We start from the raw sequence: 18,332 nt of genomic DNA on the forward strand, positions 1-18,332 counted from the left end.
CACCAAAAGGGTAGATCTAGGGCTTTCATGTAATATGGTTCCAAAAAGACAGTAGATCTGGGCTCTTAGAGCTCAACCATGCCTAGATCTAGAGGTTAATCAGCTAATTACGAACCCTCAAACCTACTCAAGCTTGGAAATGGTTCAAGAAGGACTTTAATGGAGCTATAAGGGACAATAAGCATGAAAACAAGGGGGAAAACGAGTTATACCTTAAGGGACACACTGAGATAGCTCAAAGATGCTTGACCTCCTCTTCTTCTTCTTGATCTACTCTTCTTCCCACTCCAAAACTTCAAGAGGACACACCAAATGCTTCAAACTCACAAGGAAACAAAGCTTGGACGAGATATAAGGCTCTGAGTGTGAATGAGGGTGAGCTTGGGTCGCACAAGCTAGCTTAAATAGGGGTCAAACCCTTGGAATTAGGGTTTCATCAAACAGCGATGACTCACCGAGTCTAGGATATGGACTCGCCGAGTCGCCAGCTTAAGCGTGCCCCCGGACCGCGTCCCTACTCGGCGAGTCGGGCCTACAACTCGCCGAGTCCAAGGCTAAAATGACAATTACTTAGATAAATTTTTACGTACCAGGAATCAGGTGCTACAATTTTTTTTGAATTAAACTTCAAATTTATTATACTAGTTTGTGAATTTTGTATATTAAATTGTGTATTAATTGTAATAAGTGTTTTAAGTTGATAATATGGATGTGAATACTACTTTTGGTGTATTAAAATGTGAATTTAGTCTACTAAGCTGTCATTTTTGTGTATTAAGCTGTGAATTTTCTGTTTGATCTGTAAATTGACTAGATTAAGTTGTGAATTATGTGTATGAAACTATGAAGTTACTTGTATTAAGCTATGAATTTTGTATTGACTATATAAAGAGTGTTAAGTTGAAAATATGGTTATGGATGCATACTTTTTGTATATTAAACTTTGAATTTTGTGTATTAAACTATGACTTTTGTGTTTTAAACTGTGAATTGACTGCAATAAACTGTATATTTTCTACCTAGATTATGAATTGACTATATTAAGCTGTAAATTTTGTGTATTAAATTATGAGTTGATTGTATAAAGCTGTGAATGAATTGACATAAAGCTGTGATTATTTTATAATTTTTTTGTTTGCTTTTGAAATAATGTAAATTTTATTCACGACTTAATATATTAAATTCACAATTTAAAATATGAACGATTTATGTATAAATTTTTTTGTTAATTTTTTTTCTGAATATATTTATTTGTTGTGTTGTTTAAGTATATAAGAATACATTAGTTTTAATAATAATTTTGCATTAAATTCAAAATGAATAAAATAAATGGTTTTATTAGACTGTGAATGCAGTATTTATGTTATTAATGCATGACTTTGTTTACAGATCTAATTTAGAAGAAAATAATGGTTGCGATGTTGATATAGGTGGTTGGTAGTAGCGTATGGTGGTGGTAGTAGTAGGGTTTGAAATTTTGATTTCTTTAAGTTTGTGAATTAGTATAAAATGGTTTGTATTAAATTGTGAATTTTGTGAATTAAATTACGAATGGACTGTATAAACTTATAATTTACATAAGTTTTGTATCCATATATATATATATATATATATATATATATATATATATATATATATATATATATATATATATATTGAAAAGTTATCAAACCAAACACATTTTCAAAATTTTCAATTGAGAATTTTTCAAAACGAAACACAACCTTAACACCTTAATATATAGCCATTTTTTTGGCTTAACCCGTTAAGTCATTTTATGCATTATCTAGTAAAAACACACACCTACCCACCCAAGATGTTCATAATCAAAGATCTGAAAAATCATATATATTGAATCTTCATATTCATATCGGAAAGTTGTATACGGATCGGAAGATCAATCTCACATCCGAAATTTTAGATACAACCCAAGTAAAAAACATGACACCACCAAAAAAACCCAAAACCCTAACCTTAGTAACCTACATGTCTTTATTACATCAAACCCCAACACAAGACAACTGGTTTTAACTTTAAGCAATCATTATAACAACCTCAAATGTCCAAACTTTCATCAACACGCGAAACAAATATGAAAAAGAAACATTCCGCACTCAATTATTTCGCAAAAAAAGTATAAAAAAAGAAAAAGAAAAAAGGTCGAGTGTGTGTTCATCAAGAACGAGCATAGCGTACACAAATACGCCTCTGTATAGCTCCTCTACACGAAGGACACTCTTTCATTCCTTGTTTTTCATGAAGTTCATTGCAAGTCGTACACACAACTTGATGCGCACATGGCAGAAACACAACCGACATTTCCTCCGACAAACACATAACACATTCCCTTTCCCGTTTTACCCCTACTCCACCACCATTACAATACCCAATACCAATACCATGGGGGTTATTATTATTCATCATTTTGGAGGTGTAAAGTGTCCGTGTCTGGGATTCTTGTTGGGAATTTGAGGTTTTGATTTCGGTTAATTTACTTGCGTAGCTTCCATCAACACCACCCCTTAAAGCAGCTATTTTTACAGAATCGGATTTTAGATTCAACATGGAGATTTCCTTTTGAAGCTTTTCGATATCTTGTTTGTATCTTTGTAGATTTTTATCTGCTTTTAATCTTGTTAACTCGTTTCTTAATTTGGCTGAAGATTCCACCTCTAGCCTTCCTATTCTATACGAATTCGCCTCTTTCACCAACTCTTCTTTTGCTTTCTCTTCCTGTTTCCATCGGCTCTGCAATTAAAAAAGACCAAATTCATACTTCATAGTTGGTTAAAATAAAATGAAAAATGATGAAAATGAAATACCTCAAGCTGATCTTGCTGTTGTTTAGCTGCTTGAAGATCCTGTTGCAACTGTGTGAACTTGCGTTTCTCGGCTATAAGCTCCTCCTGAATCAAGCTTTTTAGCTTCTCCCATGACTGGAACTGCATAAGCGTCTTTTTCTCTCTTTTTGACACCTCTTCACAGCTGGCAGCTGACTCAGCAGCCCTTAAATTCGCAGCCTCCATCTCATGTCTCAAATTGGAATTCTCAACTTTCAGCCTACGAACAGCAGAATTAGCGCGTTCCACCTGCCCACTCGCCTTACACAAAGCATTCTCCATTTCAGAAAGCTTCTTCATTGTGTTTTCCTCTAACGTTTGCTTTTCCTTTTTTAACCTTTCCACTTCTTCTTTCTCCAGTTTAAGTGTTTTCAGCTCGGCTTTGTCTTTACCAAGCCTGCGTGCAGCTTGCATAACCTTCTGATTCGCCCATTCTGTCCACTCCTGTAACTGGTTCTGAAGCTCATGTACCCTTGGAACCAGTTTCATAATTGTTTCATCTTTTTTAGCATGTGAGATCCATTTGTCATATGGGATGGCTGAAAAACTAGGATTACAAGAAACATGAACATCATTTTGCTTTGGTGGTGGGTTTGAAAGAGATAATTCGGTTTCAGATGCAGGAGGGTTATTATTATTATGGGTTTTTGTTAATGATGGAGGATTGCTGTTACCACAACTCTCTGTGTTGAAATCCGATGAACAAGAGGGTTGAGGTTGAGGTTTTATTTTCAAAGACAGGTTTTTGAGATTGATACCTGTAGATTCTGATACGGATTTTAGTTTTTTATCCAACAGCAACCCACCAAAATTCGTCAGTTTTCCTGTTCTTGAAGACCCTTTTGACCCGTATGTACGATAGCTTTTCTCCAAATGAACAGACTTTTGCCTCAGTATTGATTCTCTTTTACTGATTCCACTAATCTTTCTACCACTCACAAACTTTTCTTCATGGTTTTGGGATTTACATTTGCTCACATGGTTCTCTTTCTCTGATGCAAATCTATTTAAAACAAAGGGAGTCTTCGGTTTCACTGGTGGGCTGCTAAAGCTAGAACTATGTCCACAAGAGGTCATTACGGGTGGTTGAGGCTCTGAAGCCGATTTATGGGGACAAAGGGAAGAATGACTTTCACTACTATTAGCTTCCTTTCTTGGCTGTGTTTCTATGGGATTGGGATCAGACGCATCACCAACCATATTACTACTACTACTACTACTACTACTTAAAGACTCGCTGTCCATTGTGCAAGCATGAGAGACATTCATGTCAGATACCAACAGGCACCACATTGCATCCCCTGTACTGAAGAAAGGCCTGACTTCACGAACAACACACACAAGTTCAGCCAATATGTACTTCTCCATCTGCTGTAGATCTTCAAACTGATGCTCTCTTGATGAATCAGCTTCTTGCCCGTTTCTAAGGAAAACCAAAGTGTTGTTCACGATATTCGACACAGCATCTTTACACCCATAACAAAGACCAGACCTCAAAACAGCATTAGTAGCAACTTCTTTCGTGTAGCCGAAAGAAACTATTTTATTGATCGCACTCTTGAAAATTGTGTCCAAGTTTGCTAAAACCAGCTCTTCCAGCTGAGATTCCGTGAGATCGCTCCAATCAGCATCATGGAACTCATCACTTGCTTCTATTTCTGCTCTGCTATGATTACGCCCCGCCTCACATGTTCCTCCTACTGATACCGAACAAGACAGCCCTAGATCAAGTTCAACAGGATCTGTGTTCTCATGACTGAAGCTACACATGTCACAGCCATTGAAGCTTTCAGCAGAGAACTCATAACCCAGGCATTCATTGTGAGAAGGAGAGCTTGTTTTGCTTGGGTCTGTTTGAGGTGGTGGATCAGCTCTAAACTTTCGCTTGTTCCTACTCCCGTTTTCTTGCACCATTGTAACAGCTGATACATGACTGGAGCTACTACTACTACATGGTTTTGCAACAACCGAGGCCATTTTGCAGCAAGCTGCACAGCAAAAATAATCAATAAATTTTACAACTGATACAAAAGCTTCCAATCAGATGCTGTTAACAATATGTACTAGTGTGTCTGTTGTATTTAACTAAGATAATCACTCGGTTGTTCCTGACAGAGACTTCAAAAACAAAAGAAAGAAAGATTCATTACGCGTGAGCTACAAACACTCATCAGATTACCGACACATAAAAGCAGCTAAACAGATCATCAGAATTTCTGAAAACAAAAAATGAACTGTAACTCACACGAGACGTTATCAGGAATCGGAATTAACGAGGAAACGAATTTAGGTTCTGCAACACAACAAAAGAAAAAGGAGATTTCGAATCGTCAATTACACTTTCCTCTATTGCAACGATTAATTCGATTCATCCATGTGTAAAAATGAAGAGAAAGATCAAATAATGAATCATCAACATCATCAAAGAGAAATCGAAGTCGGTAGGAGATCCCCAACGAGTGTGAGAGAAAATACACAGATTAACAAATTTACAAGCAAAATCATAAGATTAGATTGGTAATCAGATACCTTCTCACGATTGAGATTATACCGATTTCAGCTAATCGGGGTTCGAGCAAATCAAAGTTTCAATCTGTCTCTCTCCCCTTTTGTTATACTTGGAAAATTTCGCATATGTGTTTTACCTGAAAAACTTTCTTTCTTTCTCCAATAACATTTAGTCATTTACTATTTCTTCAAGTAATATTTAGAGAATATTCATAAAAATACCAAAAAGAAAGTATATCACAAATATTAAAGTTGAAACTTAAAAAATTAAAAACAGACAATATATAAAAAGAGTATTTTTTTTTTCTTTCTCTAATAAATGAATGTTTTTTTTGTCACATGTTACACTTTTATTTAATTTGTTAAATGTCATTTTATGGTTATTTTGAATTAATTTCTTTTCTAACATGTCATTTTATGAGTTTTTTATTTTAATAAATTCGATAAAATATTTTAATGTAATAATTACAATAAATGTAGCAACAATTAATTATCAATTTCATTAATGTACTTACATTTTTATTTCAAAATTCACAAATTAAAACTCATTAGTTTATTTTATTTATTTATTTAAATTTAAAAAGTAAAAAATCAATTTTAATAATTCATTATTTTTCTTATTTTCTTATAAATCCAAATTTGTTAAATATTTAGACATTTATATTTATTTATTGTTAACTAACCTTTGTAATACATGGGTCTTACACATAGTAAAGTAATATTTAGAGAATATTTATAAAAATACCAAAAAGGTAATATTTAAAGAATATTCACAAAAATACCAAAAATGAAGGATATCATGACATTTAAAAATAAATAAATAAATAAATAAATAAATAAATAAAAAACTGATCATAATAAATCACTTTTTTTTTTAAAAACAATATTTTGAACTTGCAGTTTTATAACTGTTCCACTCCGAAATAACTTTATATTTTGCAATTGTTTAATTTTCACAAAAATCACATCATGTGTTGCAAAATGATATCAATTCATAAAATATGGTGTTACTTTTACAAAAGAAAAATCATCAAATATATTTTGAAAGATCTTTCTAATCATAATTAGATAAGGAGCCCCGCGTTGCAGGGATACATCTAAACATATATAATTAGGAAAAACTAAAATATTAATTGTAGACAAAAAAACTATATTATATTATTTTTAATGTTAGAAAAACAACCTATTATAGACATACATATGAAAAGGCCTAATGTTTTAATAATAGGAGTGTTTTTACTTTTAATTAACATAATTGATAAAAATAATAAAGTTTTTTACTTTACCCTCTTTCAAGATTTAAATCCAAACGTTGACCTGTAGTGAGCTTGTCAATCTCATACCTGTAGAGTGATAATAATAATAATAATAATAATAATAATAATAATAATAATATGTTCAATTAAAGGGCAATATATAAACCAATTAAAATGAAAATTTTCGAAAATAACCTCATTTCACTTCACATTTTGTTTATATCAGTTCTTAGCTTTTCAATCTCACGTTGCAACATACAAAAGTGATGCTCCTGCAATAATTCGATAAAAAATAAAAATAATGTTAATATATTTCAAACTAACAATATTTTTGGAATCTAAAAATATTTAATTAACTTAAAAACATCATTTTATTGATTTAGCTATTAAACTATTATTTTGCCATTGATTGTTATAATAAGAATTCACTAACTAAATCGGTATAAACAGTAGTGCAGTAGGTAAATAAATAAAATGGTGAAAGTATGTTTTTCTTTTCTGTATATTTCCTAGCAAAAAATTATAAAAAAATATATCGGATTAATCACTACAGAAAATAGTTAACTTTTCTATATTCTGTCCTAAAAAAAGAAATTTTATAAGTTTATACACAAAGAATGACTAATTACCTAAAATCGAATATTGACTTATTCATAAATGGTTCCTTAATCAACTAAATGACAAAATAACATCAAAATGTAGACCAACCTTTGTATTCAACTACTATAACAAAATTTCTATTTTTTATCTACTTAATGGAGACATGGGTGTTCCTTATTTTTACTTAATGCTTAAAGAAGAACTTAAAAGATAGTCATGGAAATGAGACTTTCACTTTGAGGTCTTAACTTGTCACAAATTCGCCATCATGGTTATCAAATATTTAATAATTAATAAACATATTATTATTTAGACCATACTTGATGGGAAAAAGAACAAGACACAAACAAAAGGCTTTTACTCTTAGTATCTGTGAACTTGGTGACATTTAAGAACGTACTTGTGAACTCTGTACTTCAGATTTAAACTTCCCAATATGTGCTTCCTAAAGCATCACTGTCTACATACAAAAAAAAATCCAAAATAAATACTTTTGAGAATAGGCTAAATGCAAGAAATAGCAACTTAATTTCACTTGTATTGTTTATTGCATTTATCCTTTGAAAATATTAAACTGTAGTTCTCACAGTATAGTAAGATGTATCGTTCGTAATCTAAATATGGAAGAAGATAAGATGTTGCAAAAGATGAGGTTTCTTACTTTCTGCATATCAGCTTTTGATACAAACGTATCAGCAACATTTTCCAAACTATCGTTAAGAACCTCAGTGATAGCAGATGTTATCGCTTCAGCCTGTTTTGAAGGTACTTCTTGAGCTTCTAACCTCCTAACTAAAAATACAATACACGCCCAAAATCAATTTATACATGAATTTGATTGTCGTTAAGTGTTCCACACTATTCACAGTGGTTTATCTACCAACAACGCACATTCAAAGAGAAATCCTAAACATCTTTTGTGTTCGAATCTGTATTTGATCTTAGTATTACAACCAATAACGAAAACTAATCATATAGAACTGAAAATTGAACTTAATCATGGTTGGCAACATACCATAGCTAATGTATCAATAATTACAGAGTGATTCTAATACCTTGATACAAAGAATGAAAAAGATGCACAAATTACAAAAGCTTTCTTTATACCTTCTTGTTTTTGAAGACATCAATGTCGAGTGATGATCGGTGATGAACGGTATAGCCAACTCATAATTAATATTAGCATGGTTCGATGGCGGCCGTCATGGTGGTCACAGTGGCAAGACATAGCATTCAGAAATCATGGCTGAGATTATGAGAAATCGATTTATACAAACACATCATGTACAACTTTAGAGTGAATCAAACCACATATTAAAGCACAACCTAATATTTAGTAAGCTTTCTCTAACCATCATATAATATTTCATTGAGCCCTAATCAAGTTAGAGAAATCAAAGGTCAACACAAAGTAGTAAAACGACTCTGAAATTGATCCCAGGTTGTAAACGGTGTAACTTATCTGACATGTTTCACAAAACTTGGAATTCTCACCTAGGTTGACTTCATTTTTGTCATAAATCAACTCTGTTTCCTTTAATTGAGTGGACCGAAGGCCGGAAACAACGTTGGGTGAATATGACTGATCAAACTGGGTAGAGTAAAGAGTAATTAGGATGTTACCTTTTCATAAAGAAGAGAAAAAAATAAAAGAGATTAGAATTTGAAGGTAACATTCAAGAGTAATTCTTCTTGTCCATCAACTTCTTGGGCATCTCCCCTTTGAATTAGTAGAATCGTCACCTTCGGGAACTTGCAACCTAAATTTAACAGATTGTTCCTCGAGAGGGGCAGCGAGAACCCCTATAGGTTCGATTTAGTTCCAAATCTTGAAAAGTTTCTCATAGCGCCAAACCACCAAACCATGGAAAAACGGCGACAACAGGTGGAATAAGTAGGTTTTACGTCTCACCATCCTTATCACAATGAGGAAAACCCTAGAAATCGATGTTGAACACTCAACACAATCGCGAAAACCCCTACAAATTGATGAGAACTGTTGTGTTCTAATGCTTATTTAGAAGAAGAGTTGATGAAAGGAGAACGAATAAGAATGTTATAATCGATAAAGGCAGTGGTTTGGAGGAGCGTAGGTAGTGTGGAAGGAACCGGAAAATGTAGAAAGAGAACAAACTGGAAACCCAACCCAATAAAGAAAGAGGAAGAATGAACATATCAGTGGGAAAGAAAGGTTTGAGAAGTAGCATCGGATTAGAAGAATAACACTAATGCTAATGTGATTGGGCCACAAAGCGGTGAAGCAAACACGTGTCGAAAGAAATTGGAGAAAATGCCAGAAACTGCCCAGAAGAGGAAAATGTTAAAAGAAAGCAAAAAGAAAACACTGTTGGATTAGTGTCTAAGTCCATAACTATTTTGGTATGTACTTGACCCGATGGTGCATGGTCCTTTTGGGTTGCCTTCACCAAAGCAACTTGATAGGATGATTTATGGAGAGTAAGGATTAAATATGATTTATTAATGTATTATGAGAATAATATATTAAAGGAGAAATCATATTGTTTAATTAATATTAGTCAATAATTAATTGGTAATTAGTTTTGTGACTAAAAGAGATTAATTAAACTTAAGGGACTGGAATTGTAATTATAGGATAATTGCAATTTGGGCCATGGATTGCCTTGTATTAAGGGATGGACGAATTCTAATGGGAAACCCATAAGGAAATCGTCCATGGGCTTAATAAAAGGAGTCTATGGGTTGCTTAGGGCTTAAGCATCCAAATTAGGGTTTCCTTGTTAGATAACCCTAATAGTCCAACTATATAAAGAACCCTTAAGGCTCAAAAACGTGGCTAAGCTTCTTGTAAGGGTTTACACACGTTTTTGGCAGCCTCCAACCTCTCTCCTCTTCATCCTTTTGCTTATGGTGTTTGTGAGCCATTAGAGGAGTGACACTTGTGACTCTAAGCATTCCAAAGTCAATACAAGGAGATTTGGGATTGTTATTGCTACATAACAATCAAGGTATGTTCTTAAACCTAATTACATATTAATATGATTACTTGTATGCTAGAATTAGGGTTTATAGTCTTGGATTCAAAGCATGTACAATAGAGAAACCTAGATCCAAGCATTAGGGTTTGTATGAGCACATAGGATGTCTTATGACCAAAACCCCAACAGTGGTATCAGAGCCTAGATTGGTTTCTATTGTATTGATGCTTGATATAACTGGAAAATTCGATTTTTTGGATTCTGGAGGCTGGACTCGCCGAGTCCATGGCTGAACTCGCCGAGTCCATGCAGACTCGACGAGTCAACTCGTCTGACAGGCGGATTTTCGGGATTTTTACCTATTATGACTTAGGATAATTACCATAATTGTTTAAACTTGATAAAATTCGAATTTTATTAATCCCTTATGATTATCCTTGTCAAAATAAAAGATTTTGGTCATCTAATTAGATAATTGTTACCTTATTTGATATATGTGAAGTTATGGAAATTATTTGATCATTATCTTGCAAGAATTTGAACTAGATCAAATTAGATAACCACCAATTATAGTTAATTGCCTTATTTGAATTATGTGATCTAGAATATTCTTGACAAAGTTTGGAATAGTTTCAAATTAATCCCTTTAGGTTTTATAGTTTAAATTTGAACCCCAAAAGTTTTGTTGTTTAGAAATTTAAATAGTTAAAACCCTAATGTTTTGAAAAAGGTTTCAAAACTTGCCCTCAAGTTTTGGAATTTAAAAGTTGATTAAAGGTTTAATTAGAAATGTTAAATTCTAAAACCCTAGTAATGTTTTGAAAAGTTCAAATCGCACCCTTATGGTTTTATTAATTAATTAAGGAGTATAATTAAAAGAGGTTTAATAAATCCATAAAGGTTTAGGTTAACCTTTTAATTGAATTAAAAGTGTAATTGTTAAAGTTAACCATATAGTATTTTAAAAGTATAAAATACACCCTATACTATATATAACATTTAAAGTCTAAATTTATATATATATGTATGAGTAAAAGTCAGTCTTACCGTTAGTAGGCCTCATTCACGAAGCTGGTCTATAAGGGGTGTTTAAGGAAATTGCCTATAAAATGGCGATTGAATGGGTATCCACTCTTACCCACCGCACTCTTGACTAGTGGAGGGTCGTTAGCCGAACGGGTAGGATAGGACGAAACCTTCCATTATAAGTATAATGAAATACCAAGTAACTAAATGTTTTTCAAATTCCCAATCTTAGTTACTTAGGCAAAAGTGAATTGATGCAATTCCATGAAATTACACTTTGTGCCCTTGCGAAGACGTTAGTGGAGCGTGTGTGGTTTACCGGCACACTAAATGGTTCTAAGCAAAGGTAGCAAAGGGTGACTCAATGTTTGTCATAGTTCGGTGGAGCGTGTGTGGTTTACCGGCACATCGAATAGGTGATTGTAACATGTGAGGGCACCATGTAGTTTGCATGGTTATTCACACCCGCTTTGTGATCCTCGGCATCCCAGTCACAAACAAGAGGGGCATATCGAGATTTAAACATGCCATTGAAATGTTCAATGAATCTCAAAGGATCTAGGAGTTTTCATAGATTTAAAACTTAAATTTCTTTTTCGTTTTTCATGGTGGAAATTAGTGAATCGTCATTCACTTACCTTCAAATGTTCTGCATTTGGGTTACGGCATCCCTCTCCCGAGTTGTAGGATATTGTGTTGGGTCCTAGCCTTGGAATTTCATTTGGGTGATTTACCAAGGACTCAATCAATCAACTAACTTGAATTCGTTTTTCTCCCGATGTCAAAGTTCGACAACTATGGTCTTCTCAATCCCGTGGAACAAGCATTCCACATGAAGATGATATTCCACGATTCGATCGAGGAACAAGAAATCATGCTTCACTTCCTCCTCCTCCTCCAATTATTCTCCCTAACCCACAAGATTGTAAAATTAAAAAGTTCAATATCACTCAAGCCCTTTTGGCAGGTAAACATAAAGAGGGCAAGTCGGTGTGTGCACACGTCTTAGGGATGAAGTCACACATTGATAGATTAAGAATGATGGGATCCGTTGTCGGTAAAGCGATGGCTGTTGATTGGCTTCTTCAGTCACTTCCTAACTCATATAGTGAGTTCGTAAGAGAGTACTATATGATGAACCGCGACGTGACCCTTATGGATCTCACCTATATGCTTATTGCTGCTGAATCAGCAATGGTTTGGTGCAATAGAAAAGCAAAGTTGATTGGTGAATCTGCCTTCAAGACCTCTATGGATATAGACAATGGCAATGAAAGACATTCAATGATCGAAAAGTTTGATCATAAGAGAAAGGCGATGTCTGAGGTAGTTCCATGTGTTGTTCCAAAGGAGTCAGTTTGCTTTTATTGCCAAAAGAAGGGGCATTGGAGACGAAGTTGCCCTATTTACCTAAGAGATCTAAGAGATGAGAGAGTCAAAAGTATGACTACGCTTTAGGTAAGAATCCACTATCTAACTCCATTAAGTTCCTATTCATTGATTCTTAATACATGATGTGATAAGATTGCATTTGAATGTTTTGAAGGATCGGTAAAAAGAAAGGAAGCTTGATAAGAGAGCAAGATGAATCTAATCACAAGAGATGGATCTTGATCTCATGGACTTGAAGATTGGATTTTGAGCTTAGATAGTTATGATAGAGTTGTTAGAAATTTTTTTTTACATAGTTTTCAATAGATTTTGCATTGTAAGGACAAATGTTTTTCTGCTGCTTTTATAAATAAAATAAATTTTGTTTGACTTATTTATTTGTTTACTTCCTTGCAATGAAATCATTATGAAAATTGATGTTTGCATATTTCTACAACGAATGGATATGATTCTTAGTTATGTTATTTATGGAAATGTCAAGTGAAGGACTAGGAGATCGAGTACACAAAGTTGTGTGTTGATCGAGTTCACCATAAGAGTAACAAAGATATTCGTCATGATTTACTAAAGGCTTAGTAAATATGATTACACTTACAAGATTAAGTGTAATTTTGAATTGATTAAAGGGTTTAGATCAATAGCAAAATGAATAAGAAGAATCAAGTAGGCAGAAAGATAAGAGTTTCTCCATTCTAAGAAGAAGGGAGAGTAGCTTTTATGCTTTATGATAGGTCTTAATGATTAAGAACCATATCTCAATTGATCCTCTAAGTGAGTCTTGGTACAATTGTATGTCCAAGAAGAGGAATCAAAGATTGATGAAATGGTCAAATCAAGAAGACAATCATACTTCGTTCCAATAACAAGTCTTAAAGTTAAGATTGTGACAATGAGTGAAAAGTATCAAAGGTTTATAACATTCATCAAATGTGGAAAGTTGTGATGTCTTGGATAAGACAAAGACCAACTATGACCAATTTATGAAGTGTTTTGATACAAGCTACACTAACTCTTGAAAATTTGTTTGTCAAGAAATGTTTATTGACAAAAGAATCTTATATGTCAAGGAGTCAGTGGGAGTCTTAATGGTCTCGAAAAGTTTCAAGAACAAATCAAATAAACCTTATCGATCATCACTAGCACACGAGTTGAGGTTTACAACCTATCGTGAAGACATTATTTTGTTTCTGTGCCAATCCAATCGAGTTAATTATGCATGTGAGTCCTATGAGTTCTCATTTGAATGCGTAAAAGGCAAGGACCTTGATCAATGAAAGGTGCATTGATAGGAAAAAGGTAAGATGCTTAACTACTTGGAAGACGTGGTGGGCAGCTGTGCTACCATAAGGCAAGAAATCAATATTAAAGGAAGTTCGATCCATATGAGTTTGAATTTGTCGTAAACTTTGGTCTTAACAAATTCACATGGATAGGAACACATACACCGTTTAAATCTAAGTGTCATAAGATTTCCTCCTTCATGAAAATGATTGTGAGAAAATGCTTTCACTAAGAAAGATTTTAAAAGATAGTGATTGTAAAATTGCATTCTCGAATTCGATCATGGTTACGGCATCCCTTTCCATAATTTGAATTGTGAGGTTTGGCAATTTGTCTTAATTGTTAAGACACACATATGAACTATCCAAGGCAAAAGTGTATAAGTTCAAGAAGTCTTGATAAAAGATTATCAAAGCACTAAGTATTAGAAACATGAACTTAAGAAATTCAATAAGTATTGTTTTTCTGAAAGTTAAGATGTTTATAAATACATGTCGAAGCTAGTGGGAGCATAAGTGTTATGTTTTATAATAATCATCATGATAGTGGGAGCATAAATGTTATGATTGTATGATTATTAAGGCACGTATTGCATAGTTGGCAATATTAATTATAGAAAACAAGAGTCATACTTTGCAAAGTTGTAAGAGTTGAAAGGTTGTTTTGCTATAATTAAGGGAGAGAATATTATGCTTCATTTCAAATCTAAAGGATTAGGTTGTGGAATGTTAATAAATTTAGTCAAGGGTACATAGTGTGTTCTTAAAGTTTCGATTATGATTACGGCATTCCTCTTCACAATTCGAATTTTGAGAACATAGCAAATAAAACATTATGCGTTGTGTCCCATACGCTTTGAGTATAGGATCGATTGCAAATGCTTTAATGTTTGACCATTCTAAAATTTTCCAAATGTCTAGCGCATTTAGAGGGAAATTTGACTAGAATTGGTTTTGACTAAAATAATTAAACAACTATCAAAGGACAATCCAAAGTTCGACGAGGAATGGTCGCTTGTGAGTAGTTGGAAGTATAGTATTGGAAATTATGGAAATGTTTCCATATTGAATGGACAATATCGACCTAATTACGAATAGATAAGATTCTATTAAGAATGAGTTGTCATATGGAAAATATGGAAGCGTGTCCATATTGGGAGGTAAATATTGAAAATCTATGTCTAGATTAGAAACTTTTATGCAAAAGGATGTTCAAAGGAATGTACTTTGAGAGAGACATCATATCTAAGGAATTGTCATGTAACAATCTACGTTAGAGGAATTTGTAATATCATTGGCAATAGTCTTTGAGACTTTGGTGCAGTGACATTACAAAAGGATCGTTGCATAAAGTGTTAGAATCTAGTATATTCTATAAGTAACAAGAATTTGATATTCTTACACTTAAGAAAATGGATTTGGAGTTGTAAAATGAGAATGATTGGAAATGTGTTCAATTTGTCTATTTCACAAAAGTAAGAACCATAGGTAAACATTGTGTGCATGCTAGGAGCATGGGACAAGTGTAATAATTCAAGTAAAAAGTTGATTACCCGAAACAACAAATAATGAGTAATCGATATGGTGATAAATAAAACGTGTTTTGTTTATACTCAAAGGTTTGTGGCCATATGGGATTAGTATTATTCTTGTGTTTCACCTTGCATGTTTTGACTTCCAGAATAATTGAGTTTATTAAGAATAATCGAATTATTCAAACGGGCCACAGTCGTTCATATGTTGGAAGTAGATATGAATGAAGACTGTCGTGAATTGGTGTGTGGATTGTCTAGAAGAGTATTAGACATAAGCAAATGTTTGCTGCAACGTTCATGAGTGCTTATGAATATGATTTGAGCATTGGATTAAACCCACGCTCACTTGGATCACTCCATGAATTGTATTACGAGTGATTAGTGAGATGATAACATCTTACATTCTTGAAACCGAGATGTGTGAGTTGTATCTTGCGAATCGGTTGCACATTGATAATATGTAAACGCACCAGTAACTTGGTGTTATAAAACATATTGTTGTGAGTAATTCGGTGAGTGAGTGCAACCGAGCATTGTATCAAAGTTTATCCGTTCCTTTTATCCAAAGTAGGATAAAAGCGATATCTTTGGGCCCCTCGATGGTTTAGTGATGACATACGTAAATGCTCGGCCGGGCTAGGACTAATTTGATTTGTTCAATTAGTCTGTCGTCATAAATCGGAAATCGAGATATAGTACAAAGAGAATGATTTGAACTCATATCTCATACGATATCTAGAATGGAGGAATATATGATCCCTTATCTAAGGACACGCGTATCTGATATGATCAGAGTTGACAGCGGCTTTGGAAAGCTACGATTGCAGATCAGGATCTGAAGTCATACGCAGAATAGTTGTTAGACTTATCCAAGTGGGAGACTGTTGGATTAGTGTCTAAGTCCATAACTATTTTGGTATGTACTTGACCCGATGGTGCATGGTCCTTTTGGGTTGCCTTCACCAAAGCAACTTGATAGGATGATTTATGGAGAGTAAGGATTAAATATGATTTATTAATGTATTATGAGAATAATATATTAAAGGAGAAATCATATTGTTTAATTAATATTAGTCAATAATTAATTGGTAATTAGTTTTGTGACTAAAAGAGATTAATTAAACTTAAGGGACTGGAATTGTAATTATAGGATAATTGCAATTTGGGCCATGGATTGCCTTGTATTAAGGGATGGACGAATTCTAATGGGAAACCCATAAGGAAATCGTCCATGGGCTTAATAAAAGGAGTCTATGGGTTGCTTAGGGCTTAAGCATCCAAATTAGGGTTTCCTTGTTAGATAACCCTAATAGCCCAACTATATAAAGAACCCTTAAGGCTCAAAAACGTGGCTAAGCTTCTTGTAAGGGTTTACACACGTTTTTGGCAGCCTCCAACCTCTCTCCTCTTCATCCTTTTGCTTATGGTGTTTGTGAGCCATTATAGGAGTGACACTTGTGACTCTAAGCATTCCAAAGTCAATACAAGGAGATTTGGGATTGTTATTGCTACATAACAATCAAGGTATGTTCTTAAACCTAATTACATATTAATATGATTACTTGTATGCTAGAATTAGGGTTTATAGTCTTGGATTCAAAGCATGTACAATAGAGAAACCTAGATCCAAGCATTAGGGTTTGTATGAGCACATAGGATGTCTTATGACCAAAAACCCAACAAACACATCACCATAAATGGAGGAATATTTCTGCCAAAAGACCAGCCAGTTCACATAAATGTGCATCATGTGGAGTTATATAATGAAAATAAAAACATTCAATAATATCTCTGAAGACAAGGTCACACACTCGTATTGGATTAATGTTGTGATAATTATCGTCCTCAACATATGATATGAATACATAATATCAGTTAGTGTCCTTATATACTTTTTTTATAAAGATATTTCTATCACAAAATTGAGGAAGTCAATTACGAAAAGTTTGAAATAGAATCACCTATAGTAAAAGCTAAAACCAGAGTTTATATGTTTTCATGTAATTTCGTTCGTATACCCGTGTTCTTGTAAATTGTTTATTTTATGTACTTGAAGTATTTTAGCTATATGCTACTTAGGCTAAACATTATTTAGGTAAATAGTAAACCAACAGAACATGTCATTTGAGCCTTGGGTTAAATGTTTTTAGCTTTTTCTAGAAGATCTAATGGACCACATTACTTATATAGTCCAACTGGCTTAAAGCCCAAAGAAATGTCTAAGCAAAAAACATGTCAACATTCACCACTTGGAAGTTTGGATGTTAGAACCATCATAAAACCTAATTAATAAACAAGACATACTTATACATATTTTGGACATGTAAACTCAACATCTAAACAGTTAGTTGTTAAACTATGGTAAAAGGTATTACAAAGTTAAGTATTTTGCAATGCAATATTTAAATATACAAACCAAATTAAACCATACAAAAAGAAACATTAAACCAAAATAAACATTAAAAATATGTGTAGTGATATGTCCTATGAGCTTAACGTTATCTTATGGTGGTTCCGTTTAAGTTAAAATCTCTGTAATCATAAAATTAAAGAAGCATCGTTAGTCAACGCCGGGGAGGTGGTCCCGAGATGAAACTCTGACGGTCTAGTTAGTTTGAGTGTGTACGTGAGAATACAAAGGTAAGGGCTTTATTTGTAAGGAAGAAATTCATATCTTATGAAGGAGAAACATTCCTTTTATACATTTCATCTACTGCCCCAAATCATAACAGTTTTCTTTTTCCAATCTGGGCCAACAAGACGTAGGGAAGGCCCATTGGTGGATCATGTACCACTAGTAGTCCTCTTTGTTATTGGTGCAAAGGGAGTACAGGATAATACTCTGATCATTACACTTGTCACCCTAAGGAGCATTCAATTATGCTTTGGCTTATTATAGATCGGAGATTGTCGTTTGGAGTTGGAACAAGGCACGAGA

The 18,332-nt window shown here is 33.6% G+C and overlaps 1 protein-coding gene and 1 pseudogene across 2 annotated transcripts; both read right to left on the bottom strand.

The window, feature by feature from the left end:
- Nucleotides 1-1,831: 1,831 nt before the first annotated feature.
- On the bottom strand, nucleotides 1,832-5,524 carry LOC145034818 (putative E3 ubiquitin-protein ligase RF298). 2 transcript variants are annotated; one of them, XM_078983344.1, is made up of 4 exons: nucleotides 5,370-5,510; nucleotides 5,086-5,133; nucleotides 2,823-4,828; nucleotides 1,832-2,748 (listed from the first exon to the last, which is right to left on the bottom strand). In XM_078983344.1, the coding sequence occupies exons 3-4, from the start codon at nucleotides 4,815-4,817 to the stop codon at nucleotides 2,176-2,178; spliced, it is 2,568 nt and encodes an 855-aa protein (XP_078839470.1). In that variant the 5' UTR covers nucleotides 4,818-4,828; nucleotides 5,086-5,133; nucleotides 5,370-5,510; the 3' UTR covers nucleotides 1,832-2,175. The 2 variants fall into 2 exon arrangements, with proteins under 2 accessions (XP_078839470.1, XP_078839469.1); XM_078983343.1 differs by lacking the exon at nucleotides 5,086-5,133 and having other exon boundaries at nucleotides 5,370-5,524.
- A 1,106-nt stretch (nucleotides 5,525-6,630) lies between these two features.
- On the bottom strand, nucleotides 6,631-14,037 carry LOC145035272 (uncharacterized; annotated as a pseudogene).
- Between the last annotated feature and the right edge of the window lie 4,295 nt (nucleotides 14,038-18,332).

This window comes from Lactuca saligna, chromosome 3 (assembly GCF_052625555.1).
Source record: "Lactuca saligna cultivar CGN05327 chromosome 3, ASM5262555v1, whole genome shotgun sequence".
Lineage (NCBI taxonomy): Eukaryota > Viridiplantae > Streptophyta > Magnoliopsida > Asterales > Asteraceae > Lactuca > Lactuca saligna.